Raw genomic sequence first — 15,309 nt, 5'->3', positions numbered from 1 at the left:
TCACAGTCATGAGAAGCAAGGCCAGGGCACTCTGTTGGAAACCCTAGAAAGAAACTGACACAGAACAAAGGTCTAAAAAGATGCTTGTTTACCGAAAAGAAAGGGCAGTGTACAAGAAAGCTATTATGAAAGCTAAGAATGAATCCTGGAAAAAACATACAGCTGAAGCAGCAGTAACAGAGACTAGGTACCACCAACACAGTCGGAACTAAATAGAATTATACACAATATCTCTATTGACAAGGCTCTAGGTCCAGACGGCATTGACAATGCAATGCTGAAAGAGCTACAGTAATTCCCAGAGCTCCTACTCACATTATGTTAAGCCTGCTGGAGAGTGGGTACTTTCTCTGATCAAATGAAAACTGAAGAGGTGGTGGTTCTCTCTCTTAAAGTAGGAAGGGACTCCACAGACCCACAATCCTACAGGCCGGTCAGCCTCCTGCTCTCCCTTAGTAAAGTTATGGAGAAGGTACTCTTGAATCATCTACATTACTATCTTAGAAGAAACAGCATTATCAGTGAATTACACTTTGGATTCAGGAAGGGGATCTCTACAGAACACGCAGTTAATAAACTCATTAACAATATACAGACAAATAGAGAACAAGGCCTCCACATTTTTAATTATCTCTAGAGACATCAAAGGGGCATTCAACACGTTGTGGTTCATGCATTCAACACCTGATCAAATGCATCAACACAATTAATTTCCCACAAGAAATCATAATACTTATGAAAAGTTGTAGCCATTCTTTAGATTTTTCAGCTAAATAATGCTCGACATTTCGATATGTGCATCATATAAAAAAATAGTCCAATGGAACTGAAAATTAATCTGCTTAGCAAGCACAGCAAGACTCTTTTATCTCTGTGAAATATCACAAACGTTATTGCGCAATACGTCTGCCTTAATTCTTCCACATGTGATATTACGTAATCGGAATCAACAGCTGCCGGTATTCGGAGAATAAATAACTAAATAAAGGAAAACGCCCCTTTGCTTCATCCGGTTTTCACAGTCATGCGCTCATGTGGCATATTTATCATTGAGCAGGACACGTCGCCTTACTCATATTGATTAATAAAGAGATTTACCAATCTGGGGTGCTTGTCATTCTAATTTTGAACAGACTGCGTTAAATTTCTGGAATAGAATCATTCTTCGCTTGGGTTGGTACACCGCAGAACTTTTAGTCCTATTCAATTCAGATGGGAAAGTGACAAAAAAAAAAGTCCATTCCTTGCTTTGCTGCGAACTGTAACAGTTTCAATATTCGAGATTTTACGGAGAAAGGGGAGAACCCCCAACTTCCGTTCTGTATAATGTAATGGCAAAAAAAGAAAAAAATTTTTGACTATTTAATTACTTTCACTTTATTTATGCCATTCCGAATATTATTTCTTTGAAAACAAATTTGTGTTAAAACATACTTACTCATTTTTGAAGTTTGTGTACTATTATAACTTCAGCAGTAACTGCAAATACAATATTATAAATATTCATACATATGTTCATAACTAGAACGCCCAGCGGTCATACGAAATGACTGCTGTTCTAGATATTTTAAATTGTAATTAAAATGATTTGTGCAGAGGTGTCTGCTAATTTAAACTGAAATACTCAGGGCAGGCAGCGAGGACGCCCCTTTGCTTACTGCCCCACGGGGTTTCCCCCTTCTACTTGCTTAAAGTAGAGTGCAATGAAGGAAACCACTGGCAGTATATTTCTTAAAAGACACCGCTAGCTCATTCAATAAAGGTGATTTAAATAATGAAATGTTAATTCACATGTCAAAGATCTCTTTGTACACAACGTTTCTTGTGTAAATCTTTCCAACATTTTTAAACTCACCTTGCAGAAGACCATCCATCATTTTTAATTTTACGTCCATTCTTTCATGAACTCTTGAACAGGCAACATACAGCTGACCTCAAATGCAGGTTCAGGTAAAAAAATGCCAACACGCTTAAGCATTTGGCCCTGAGGCTTATGGATGGTCATAGCAAAGGCAAGTTTTACAGGAAATTGTCTACGTCTCAATTGAAACAGCAAACCTGTGCCGTGGCAACTTCACCCCATTGGCTAGTACAATTACGCAAGCAACCAATAAACTATCAGCGACAAACAGACACTTAAGCCGCATATATATATACGGGGTGAAGTAACATCATTTCCTCCGAAACGGCTGGCTTCTGGGCTTAGAGAAGTACACCGTTGGATTCCGCAGGTCTGTGGCACGCCATTTTGACCATTCGTGTCTTCTTGGAACTTTAATTAGCCGAGATATTAATTAAAAACTAATTTTCTCCTACATTTTCCACTTTCTTTCTTGGGTTTTCCCTATTACAGAGATTTGGCTACGTGCCAAATTCTTTTTTCTCGAGTATCTAAGGAATGACGCCGAGTTGAAATCTCAAATGCGTATCCTCGGATTCCAAAAAATTCTCCGAATCCATCGATAGCGTTTTCATCTTTGTGCGACTTTAATCAGCCAAGACATTAATTAAAAACTGCAGAAACGTTAATTTCTGAGCTCATTATTCCTAGTGGCAACAATAAACTATCAGCGACACACACTTTAGCTGCTTATATATATAAAGATATAAGCATACCGATCATAATAAACACGAACATGAACTCACCACACAGAACGAGAATGTAAATTATTAAAATCTTGATAGAAATTCAAACGTGTGTAGTATTGGGTGGGAGCAAAAGAATACGGAATGTACCAGAATTTTCTATCTCTTTCGCAATTCTTTGACCAATAGAGCGACATGCACTTTATGTTAATGCAGGGAAAGGGGCGGAAAGCTATTTCTGGGATTATGATTCACCATCTGACGTTCCATATAAGTAAGAAAAGTTGTTTATTTAGTTTCAGCTTTGGTATGGAGAAAAAATGTACGTTTGTTAAAAAAAAAAAAAAAAAAAAAAAAACCACTAAAAGCAAAAAATAAGCACTAAAAACAAAAAGTAAGTGCTTTAGAGAAAAAATAAGCACCTATAAGGGTTTTTATACTTTATTTTCAAATATAAGGACTTATCAGCACTTGCAAGGACCGCTACGAACCCTGTCTAAACATGCAGAGAATGCAGCTGCCATTTATCTACAAGAAATATAGAACTATGGCAACCATGGCACTCCAGGTTCTTGCAGGACTCTTGCCACTAGACCTAACTGCAGTAAGAGAGTCATTAATTTCAAGAGTGCACCTCCTTGAAGAGGATGGTACACTTTGCTAGGTAGGGATTATAAAAACACAGGCTGAAGTTATTAGATCACCCTGTGGACATTGATCTGAATGCTGACATCTTTATCATTTAATTAAGACACAATAACACGCCGAATAAATACTAATTCAGAAGTCAAACAACAAAAATCAGCGTTAATTTACACAATTTTCACAGGACTAGTTTCGATGGTTTTACCGAACCATCATCTTCAGCTGCAAAACCGCAAATGAAATGAAATGATCTTTATCATTTACTTGGCTCCACGTAGGATGGCACTCTCACTGTACGGATCCAAGACTGTAAAAGGTACAGGAAGTGCCTTCTGTGCTATAAAGGACTGATCTTTCATGAGTGGAGAAAGCGACTGAAAGAATTCACCTCAGTGTATGAAGCTGAATTAGCCACACTAAAGGTAGCTTTAGTATATGTGAGAAATAATTTAGACAGTAAAATAGCCACTTTTAGTGAAAACTCCTGCCTGGAAGCCATGAAAGTCCACAAGTACAGGAAATTCGCTGTCTGCTCTTTCAGCAGCCACAAGCAATCCGTCCCATTCCTCATTGGGTCCCGGCACATGTTGAGATCCAAGGCAATATGGAAGCAGACAGGGCAGCGAAGTCGGCAGCAAATGATATGGCTTTATTTGAACATTTAGTGAAACTTCCCATCTTCCAACTTAAAAGAGTCACACATCAACAGATCATTGCACAGTGGCAACAGAGGTGGGAAACAGCAACAACAGGCAGACGAACAAATGAATTTTTTTCCGAAAGTGAGGGAACCACTTTTAGTCAATATTGGTGAATTAACCCACTTTTTCACAGGCCATGACCCTTTTGAAGCTTATCTACATCAATTCGACCTAAGCAAAACAGATACGTGTGGCTGTGGAGAAGTGGGTGACCCAGATCACTATCTCTTCTCTTGCCCTGACACTGCTCATCTTCGTGAAAAGAAACAAAGTCAACAACTTTGACCCCAATGGCCAGAAAATTTGATTAAGAACAATATAGCCAGAGTAAAGCTGAGAAAACTTATTATGTACTGTGCAACAAAAACTCAGCCGTAAGTGGGCACAACAGGGCAACCTAACACTTGGCATTTTGCTCGATCAGAAATTAATCAAGTAGCTAGGCACACCTTTTTCTCAGAACATCATAAGTCTATGATTTGTAAGACTGTGTAATGACACTCTGCAAAGCAAAGTTGTACTTTTCAAAGCAAAGTTGTTTGCTCAATTGTAATTACATTTATATACACTCTGCATCTATGTATAACCCTTGTTTCGTTTTGCTGTTCACTGTTACAACGAAATTCAGTCTTCGATTCAATTGTACTATAATTATTACTTTGTTCAATTCTATTATCATACTTGCTTCATGCAATAGAGTAAGTACTATTAATAGCAGCTTCAATGCATTGTTCAATAGTGTTTTGTGAAGTTAGCCTGAAAGTGGTACAATATATGATAAGTATTCTAAATGTGAAGTCATATATCTGTAATGCAGTCTCATGTATCTTAGATTGTAATACTGTAACTGTGCTTGTCAAGTCCTAAACTTGCAACCAGTAATCTCTATTTGAACACAGGATCATCAGTGATCTCAATTAGTTGGTGTTTAGAACAAGATGTATAGCCAGTAAGGACTTGCGCATCACTGTAAATAGCCTTGCAAATTTCTTTTTAATCATGTGTTTATAGCAGTCTGTTCTGCCAGCCCTCCTGCAGAGGAGGCACAGCAGCATTAGATCACTTCTGCAAGAAGGACAATAATGCCATGAGGCAAATTTTATAGCTGTAGGGTCAGCAGGCCTCTTCTGCAGTGTAAAAGTAAAAAAACAAAAGTACATTATTACAATTTGTAAGTCGGTGAAGTTTTTATTTCCAGCATTAGATTAACCTTCTGACAAGTATGACCATTTTTATCCAGTCATAAGGTTCACTGTCATTTCATGAATATTACTTTATTTTAAATATTTTTTTATTTTCTATTTTTTATTCCATTTTGATAAATAAAAGGCTATGCTATTATGCTGTGGCTAATCTCATTTGTCTGAATTAGAACAACAACCCAAGAACTTTATCGTGGCAAGGAGTAAAGATTGTGTCCATTGCTGGCAAGAGTTTTGTGCTTTATATAGGTGACAATATGACTTTGTCCAGTTTCCTCCCAATTTTGAAAGACCTCAGGAGGTGATCCAAGGGTCTCCTGCCCTCTTTCCCTACCACTAAAACACATGAGAGGACTTTCACAGCTCATCATATATTTCAAGTGCCCCTGTGCCACAAAGACATTTAACATTTACTACATCCATAACTTCTTTGGGAATCGAACTTTGGCCCTTTGGTACAGTAGTCAGAGTCACTAACCACTATCCTATTGGGTGACATAAAAGTTTATGAAAACAAAAAGTAAAGCAAGTATTTATGTACATTTAACATTTAAGTTTAAAAAATCATGCACACAGCTCTTCATCAATGAATCCAAAAAGCTCTTCTGCTCAGATCATAGCATTAACAGAAATAAATAAACTTTTCAATACCTTACAAAATGGAAAACAACCATTTTTACTTTTTTCAGATAGGCCTTAGTATTCATTTTGGCTTTATTATATATATATACACACACACATAGACATATATGCATATATATATATTCACAAATGCAACTTTAAATGCGCTTTTTGAAAACAAGCTTTTTATTAGCTATCTTTAAATACATAAGAAAGAAAAAATTTTTAAGCTTTTCTCAAATAGATGGGAAAAAGTGCACAAAATGAAACTTCTATTAACACATAAAGTAGTCATAATAAAATGGATGCTTTATGCACCATTTTATTACTACAGTCAAATAAAGAAAATCCGCCGACCTGAAATCCACGTTGCCTCTCAGAATGTAAACATTCAGTTTATAGGTTCCAGAAACCGCAACATTGAGTACAAAATATCGAAGAAAAAATACTTACCGAATAAATGACGTCATAATTACCGAATAATAATGAGTCAAAATGGAAATACCAAATTATTGATATAAAAAAGTTTAAAAAAATAAGATAAGTTTTTTTCCGTCTAATCTGCATCGAGGTAAAGAAGCAGATGATTCACTCAACTCTTTGTTCAAGTTCACGATTCACGCTGTTGTATTTTCTGAGCTTTGTTATTTCATTTCACGAGATTTAGTGCTGCCTTTTTTTTTTATCCGGATATTTTGTGGATAAATTACGAATATTTTTAATTTCAGCTCTTTTTAACACAATGATAGATAAGAAATGCACTCGTGATTTTACTGCTTGCAACGTTGAAAAATGTAAACACGCTGCATTGACTGTAACGCAAAATGTGCAAATTCTGCAAAAGATGGAAGCAGGTGCTACTCCTCGATTTATAGCAGAATGGTATCGAATTGCAACACGATTGTGTATGATATATGGAAAAATAAAGAAAAGCTGTTGAAATTTTACAACAACAGTGATTCTAACACCGGAATCCGAAACCGGAAATCTTTGCATGAGGCGAAATCGGCAAACCTCGATGCTGTGTACATATAACACAATGAATAATATAATCAATTTACATATGTAATAATAATTTAATGCATATAATAAATTATTGCAATAATGTATATAATAATTTAATTAAATGTATCTAATACGCCTTATTCATTTTGCACTTTTAGTCTGAATATTATGCTTTATCTTTTCTGTTCTGAAATCCGCAAAATTCTAAAATCCGCACAACCTCTGGTCCCAAGCTTTGCAATTTCTGGAATTTTACTGTACTACTAAGCCAATGAGACATAATAACAGCATTTAAAATGTCTTTAAAATAACATACAATATTTAATTTATTTAATAAAATCATAACTCACTTCAGCAGGCGTATTGGTGAGGAAACGGCTATTATAGATTTTGGAAGCAGGCGGTTCAGCATATTTTGATGAAAGAAAAGCTATAAATAAAAAGTATTAAATATTTATTTATTTTAAATACATTCTAAAAAATAATTAAGATGGATGTAACTAATAAACTGCCACTAAATTATTAATAATAGTATGCAGATAAATACAATCTCAGAGAATATTTTAGTGAATTCTAGTGAGGCTTTAATGTTGTAATTGTCATACACTTGTTTAGCGTACAAGTGAACAATTAGCACCCAAACCAAGAAACAAATCCCAAAATTGGTAGTGACAACTAAAGTGCACTTTTGTTGTGGTGGTATAATATTTAGTTTCTAAGACTTGTAATATTTAGTTAAGACTTGTTTCAGTCCTTAAGATCATTTACTACTTTCAAGGACACCAAAACAACAGTAGCACAGCACCTATTAATTTTGCTAAGAAACGGCAAAGGCAGCAAAGTGAGAAAACATTACATCCCCCACACTGAAAACCAAGACACATACACAAGCACCTCCACAGCTGGGGAAAATAATAGCCAATATCATATCGCATATCTTTTTTATAATGTGATAACAAAAAAAAAAAAAAAAAAAAAAAAAAAAAAAAAAACACCACCTAAATACATCCAAGCATTGGGAAAAAAGCCAATCAAGTACCTTAGTGTACAGGTCTCATAATCATGTCATAACATGGGTTCAATTGTGATGATCATCTAGTATCACTTTACAAATGCAGCAAGAGGACTGTGGAGTAGCTTGTTGACAAACCAATACTCATACCAGGCAACAAATACAATTATCAGTAGTGAAGGCTGTATTTTTCTCACAGATCTGCTTTAATCTGCAAAATCACTTAGCAACTTCGTAGACAATGACCCAGGGGTGGTGTAATTATGACCTACATTACATGATGGCTACCATCAAACAGCATCAAAGCAAACGAATATGAATTTCAATTAAATGGATAATGTAACAGGTCATATTATTTTTTTGCAACAATTATTCCAGCTATCATTTGTTATCTAGATATCAGATAACGTATTTCATCTGGCTCAGATGATATCACTGTTTGAATACATATGACTAATGTTATGTGATTTAGTCAGAGATTTCAATTTTTTTGCTGATTTGAATATGAAGGTTTCTATTTATATTTGTGGCCTTGGCAACAATAAGTGTTGCTAGATGACCACGGATGATTCCCTTCAAAAGTTTGATATTTCTAACCATAACTTCTTCAGAACATTTTGTCATTTTAGCTTGATGTGTATTGTTACAGTAAACTGAAAAATTCTCAGGCAAAAAATTAAACTGACCCGGGAACATTTTCATGTGATTACTTTTCATAACTTTCGACGTGGATTATCAAGTGCTTCGATGCACTTAATCCTTTATATAGTGATAAAGTACCATCCTACATCACTATAAAAAACTGGCATAATGAATTCTATTGTGGTCGATGTTTGCTCGAGGATGAATTCCATGAAAGTCGTCCAAAATCGGTTATGCCAGAACTGATAAAGCAAGATCGTCATGCAACAAACATACCATGAGAGTGAGGCAGCTTTGGGCATTAATATGACAAGCATCAATAAGATATTACAAGAACATTTGGCCATAAAAAAGATTTGATAGTGTTGGATTCAGCATAATCTGACAGATGCTCAAAAGAAGGCTCATATTGACTGGTGCAAGGAAATGTTATAAAAATACATTCAAGGTGCGTATAACATCTACACAAGTGATGAAACATGTATCTATGCATATGAGCCTGAAACAAAACAGCAGTCGACTGTATGGGTCTTTCAAGAAGAGCCAAATCCAACAAAGTTGCTTATGGAAGAAGTACATTGAAGCATATGGTTGCCTGTTTTTTCTTCATTACCTGTCACGTGGCGACAGTGGCGTTAGAGCAATGCAGGATGGTCAATTCCGAATGGTACACGACTATTTGTTTGCCGGAAGTCATTGCAGAAATTTAAAAAAAAGCAGAAGATGCGAATCATTCTTCATCATGACTATGCAAGTTCTTACATTTTGGCTCAAACAAAGGAATTTTTGACAGGCCAAAACAGTGACTTGACGGTTCATCTGCTGTACTGGCCCGATTTGGCACTCAATGACTTTTTTTTATCTTGGCACATCAAAAATAAATTACGTGGTTAGCGATCTGTGACACCCGAAGAAGCGGGTGATGCATTCAAAATGCATATTTTGGAGTTACCTGAAATGGAGTGGAAAATGTGCTTCTAAAATTGGTTCAAACGCATGCAAAAGTGTATTGATCTTCATGTAAAATACTTTGAAAAACAATAAAACCAATTTCGATCATAAACATTTTTTTTTTCATTATTAGGCAAGAAATATCAATAGCAACCCTTTTACATGGACATATGAATATAAGGAAGACATAAATCTATGGATTTCTCCTTCAGCAAACTGCCCTGCAAGCAAGTTGTCATGATTCAGCATCAAGTCCTTTTTTCATCCAGATACATAGAAATATTTCTCAATAGAAAATATGTACTGCACACTATTTATGCATCTTTAAGCAAGCTGTGTTCTCCTGCAATCATGATTTGTACCAGTAGCTTAACACAAGTCTCTCCTTATCAGGCAAAGGCCATACAGAATTAGCTTTATGAATGCAATACTGGACTTCCAGATATTTGACGAGCCTTACAATTTCCAGATTTACGTATTGAGTACTGAGACATGCAGATCTAAATAAACGCCTTGCAATGATATTCAGCAAGCTGTACTGTACTGCAAATAGACATAGAAATATGTTCTTGATATATACTTGTTAAGATCTTACTTCCTTAAAGCTATTTTGAGTAGCCACAGCATTTTGGGCACATGGAGAGGCTGTGCCATATTATTTTTTATGCCTGTTTTTGCTAACCAACCTTCTTCAACTTTTGCCAAGCAAAAAAATAGCCAATACCACTGTTTCAGGAAAATTTGCTAATTTACACAATTTCATTTATACAGCTACAACTTTTATATATGCATTACATTACTCATATATTACATAAATTGAGACCCCGCCACCCCAAAAAAATTACACCTAGAAAAAACAGTAACCAATAGTTTTCAAATTAAGTTAGATTTCATTACCATATTTAAATTCAGTTTGCTTATCACCCCTATAATCAGATGATAATTTCTGCATTACAGTAATAAGCAGAAAGGCATAGTCAAAAACATGTGACAAACAGTATACAATCAATTAATACACAAGAGTTCAAACCACAAAAGCTTACACCTTTGAAAAATTCCATACATTTATTATATCTCTATAAACTAAGCCTTGATTGATTAGACCAAAAAATAAATTCAACATTTCATAAAAAGAATTAACTGATTAAAAAAAATATTAAATACAAGAATATTAGTAATACATAGAACAAAAAATTTAAACTTTTTCTACAGAAATCTTATTTCTGAAATTTGTTTCTGCAGAAAACTTATTTATACCCCCCCCCCAAAAAAAAAAACTAAGATGTCAAATAAAATTTTCAGGTTCCAATATATTTTTTGCCACATTATATTTCCTGTATTTGAACCTCTCTCCCTTAAAATTTAATAATAAAATTAACTATTTTATTGCTCCTAAAATCACACTTGAATTAATAGCTGCTAAAGGAGAGAAATGATTAAATGATTAATGAGATATATACATTAATTTATATCACTAAAAATTTTAAAAAATTTAGTACGTTCAAAATGCAGAACTCCCTGTCAAAAATGGCTAAATTATCAAAATAACACAATAAGTTCTCACTTGGCTTAAAATTAACTTACCTAATACCAGTTTGGCCTCACAACTTTTACTTGAATAAATGACAAAACACCTTTGCATGTATTAATTATTGTTAACTGATCAGGGGTTGGTTTATTCCCCTTGAAAAGTCAATCAACTTCCAATCAATGATGATAATTACTTGGTTTGTTGATTGCTTGTCATTTTTTTTTTTTAAATTTCTATTTTAAATTTTTGCATGATTCATACTTGATGTTTTCATTAAAAAAATTTCAAGATTCCATTAAATGCTTATAAGTTACTTCATTCAACTAAAATTCTACTAATTTTCTCAATACACTCAATATTCTATCACAGTACAAAGTCCGAAATCCGGACTCATCGGGACTTCGGCGATTCCGGATTTGGGATTTTTCTGGATATTAGATCATGAGTTTAAATCTAATAAGATGGCATGTAGAAATTATAAAATATGAAATCGTGATTTATGAAATAATGAAGTTTTATGATGTAAAGGGTATCAAAATTTACAAAAAAAAGCTTAATACTTATTTGTTTCCCTTAAACATTTTTTTCAATGTAAGTTGTTTAAGTTGCTTCATTTTTTTTTTTTTTTTTTTTTTTTTTTGTGTGTGTACTAATACTTCCTCTTTAATTCTGTAGACAGACATAATCCCTTGTTCAGGTACATTGTTAAAAGTCCTGTAACTGCTGTTTCGAGACTTCTGATTAACTTGTCAATCAAAATTTTTTCGTTTTCAGTAACTTCTGTGTCACTTTGTTCACTATCCAGTAGCAGTATTTTCTGGTATATACCATTTTCATATATCACTGATTCTCCACATTTTTTTACAAAATCCGTTAATTGGAAAACTTTACCTTTGTTTCGCGATATCTGAAAACCTTTAAAATTAGAGGCTATCATCATCAAATTTAGCTATCCTTTACTAAGCATATTTGGCTATGCAACATGAGCTTGGCGACTAACGACAAGTTAATAAATAATTATTTGCCAGATTGGCGTCAGATGAATAATGTGTCTATGTGGAATGTTTCGGTTTGAGATACGCAGCAATGGAACCAAATTATTGATCATACAGGTTTATGCTAAAATGATTGCTTCTTCAATAACAAGGTATTTTATTTAGTGTCAAAGTGAAATTAAGAATTGGGACTCTCCAGATGTTTTATTATGTGCAGATGGGGGAATCAAATGCACATGCATAAAGCCTACCAGAAAAATGTTGTTGGTGGTTTTGAGGTCCGGATTTTAGATCATTACAGATAATGAACGTCCGAATTGCGGACTTTGTACTGTAGTAAATAAATTATTATTTTATTACTTTGCAGTTTTTGTGCAAGTGACAATTATTATGATTAATTAATACATTTACTTCAATCTCATATATATATATATATATATATATATATATATATGTATGTAATAATAAAATTCCATAGTCAAGAATACACTTAAAATTCTAACTGTACGTTCTTTTCATTTTTAATGGCGACGGTCTCTTATTTGAAAGTACGTGGAATTAAATCCACAGCCCCATAGTCAAGTTTGTTTTTCCTGCCTTTTCTACACGTACAGTTATAGAATGTTCTGGAGATATTTAAAGCGAACTGGAAAGGCTGATGACATTTCTTGGAAGCTCCGCCTTTCCAGAGGCTATAAAAAAACTCGCAAAGGAATATCGGGGTCTTTTCTTTAATGTAACGACGCAGAAAACTTCATACAAAAAGTTATTAGTAATTCATTTTTATTTACTCTGAAGATCAGATTTTTGTAATTGCTATTTCTCCTGAATAATAATAAATGGATCCTGTTTTTTAAACTTATCGTCTGATACTTTTGAGCTACAACTACATCTATGATTCTTCACCAATCTATTTATTCCGGACAAAAGCTGGAACATCACATATATATATATATAAACTATCAATAATTCATCATATATTCTAAATTCTATATTCACAATATATTCTAAAAGAACCTTTGCAATTTCTTTTTTTGTTTTTAATATATGTCTAAAACGGATATGAGATCTGAAATTCTTCAATTTGCATACAAACAAGGAAACAAAACTGCAACTACATTAATGCTCTAATCTGCATTCAGCAATCTAGATTAAGCCTTTTCACATCTAAAAGAAATTAGAATCCATAAATTTTTTGTTAAAAAAAAAGTATGCAAATAAAATGTCCTCTGAAATTAAAACATTTGCAACAGAATATAAGAAACATTATAGATATCATGCTTAAGTGCTTATGAAATTTATAAAATAAGGAAATACTACAATATTTCAGAATATCATGTTTTCTAAATAAAATTACCTGGGCCATCTTCGTCACTGCCACTATGCTTCCGTTTCCTTTTTCCATCAGCAGCTAAAGGAACAAGTAACAGCAATTTAGCACACAAAAATGATTAAAACTACAAAAACATAATTATATACATATATTCACAGTATACAGTCAAAAGTCTTTAATCCGGACTTATCAGGACTTTGGTGTCTCTGGATTATCAGTTTTTCCAGATTATAGATCATCAATTTAAATCTGGTAAGATGGCATGCAGAAATTATTAAATTTAAAATATGAAACCGTAATTTATGAAATAAAGATTATCTACAGGGTATCTACAGGGATTAAATTATGATCTACAGGGTATCAAAATTTACAAAAAAAAAAAAAAAGCTTAATATTTATCTGTTTACTTTATTAAACATTTCTTTCAATGCACGCATGCGTAAAACATACATTACGCATAGTCGAAATTAGAAAATTGCAACCAGAAAACTATTTGATGTGTATTCGTGATACTTATAATGATGAGGAATTTGACTTAAATCATATCAAAGACGAAATACTACATTTAGTAAGGAATTATAAGGCGAATAAAATAAAAACATCTGCCCTGAAGATAAGGATAGTGCTGACAGATCAACTTCCAGTTCACTTCGCGCCGCGACGTTTGGACTCATGGATGTCCAGATTAAAGACTTTTGACTGTATTATATACTATAAATAAATAACTAAGAGTTTAATCAATTTTTTATTACTATGTAAGGTTACTCAAAAGTAACCAGAAGGGCAGTATAGCACACATGGGTTTTGTAACTTCAAATATCATGCTAACAAGAGACTTCTCATGCTAATCTGCACAATGATTACAATCAATTTTTAAACAAAATTAAAATTTCCTTTTAAAGTCAAATACAGAAGAAAAAATAAATAAATAAATAAAAATGAAAAATAAATAAATGAAATTTAAAAAAAATCTGAAAGCTTTCAGATTTTACATTATGCCCAAAGGGACTTTTTTTTTAAACATTTTGTGTGTTACCTTTATTATTAAATATCATGCTCTTTGCACTTAAACCATAATTCAATTCAACAGCAATATCACAAAATATTTAAAAGAGAATATCTTTAGAATTTCTCTTAGTTTTGTGTGCTGGAGATAAAAAATGTCCCCCTCCCGTACAGTGTTGCCATTGCTCGCTTTGAAATTGCTGAGTTTCTTAATCAAAAACTCATAAATACTTTACAAAATATGAAATAGATTCAGAGACTTATTAGTATACATGAGTTATTAAATGACCATGACCAAACTTAACTTCCCAATTCTTAATTTCTTAGACATTGTTTTAACTCATAAAAGTTTATCTTAATTTTTCAATTTTCATTTTATTTCTACTAACAGATGGCACTACTCTCTCAACTTCCTTAGGATATAAATATGTTCGTAACTTGATTTTTCAGTTGCAGGTTTTCGTTGCTCCCAATGAAAAGGGACTTTGTTCCCCCTTGAAATTGATAGAGTCTCTATGCTAAAAATCTATGCCCAACACAGGTTGTTGCTTCTCTTTTATAATTTATTTGAGGTGTGGTTCTCTTCCGTCCCGATTCTTTTAACTATCAGAAAATAGTGTCTGCATAACTTTTCTTGCCACTATAACATTTCACAATACTAATGCTTTGATCCTTTCTACAACTTCCCATGGCGATTAATCTCAAAACATCTACAGAACAGATGCTTAAGTTACAATGCTGCCAAACTGAATGAAAATGTAACAGCTTAAATCTTGTTTTTTATTAAGAACACCCTACAGAAAGCAAAAATTACATTATATGATGTCAAATCTAATCTATGTTTAAAATTTAATTAGCCAGCAAATTATATATCAGGGGTGGCCAAAGTACGGCTCTCGCGGGCAGTTTGTGCGGCTCATGCATATAAAATATATGTATGAAATATCTTAAACTAAAACTATTCAGTGTCCAAAAGGAAGTAATTGATTAGTTTAGACTCTTTTTACAAAGTTATCAGGGATTTCTTTCTATTTAAAATCTCCTCCACTACTTCTATAATGATGTAAATATGAACTTGTG

The 15,309-nt window shown here is 33.4% G+C and overlaps 1 protein-coding gene across 1 annotated transcript in view; it reads right to left on the bottom strand.

Annotated features, from left to right (window-relative positions):
• The window catches only part of LOC118193372 (uncharacterized), a 108,636-nt gene that overhangs the window by 70,132 nt on the left and 23,195 nt on the right, over positions 1 to 15,309 (bottom strand). The window contains exons 3-4 of the mRNA XM_085820697.1: positions 13,249 to 13,302; positions 7,111 to 7,190 (exon numbers count right to left, since the gene is read on the bottom strand). Of these exons, the coding sequence (XP_085676823.1) occupies positions 7,111 to 7,190; positions 13,249 to 13,302 (134 nt within the window). The remainder of the gene's footprint in view (positions 1 to 7,110; positions 7,191 to 13,248; positions 13,303 to 15,309) is intronic.

This window comes from Stegodyphus dumicola, chromosome 7 (genome assembly GCF_044657685.1).
Source record: "Stegodyphus dumicola isolate Sdum_Otavi_A_Nest chromosome 7, ASM4465768v1".
In the NCBI taxonomy this organism is placed as follows: Eukaryota; Metazoa; Arthropoda; class Arachnida; order Araneae; family Eresidae; genus Stegodyphus; species Stegodyphus dumicola.
The sequence above is the reverse complement of the archived record's forward strand: the minus strand, read 5'-3'. Positions and strand labels throughout refer to the sequence as shown.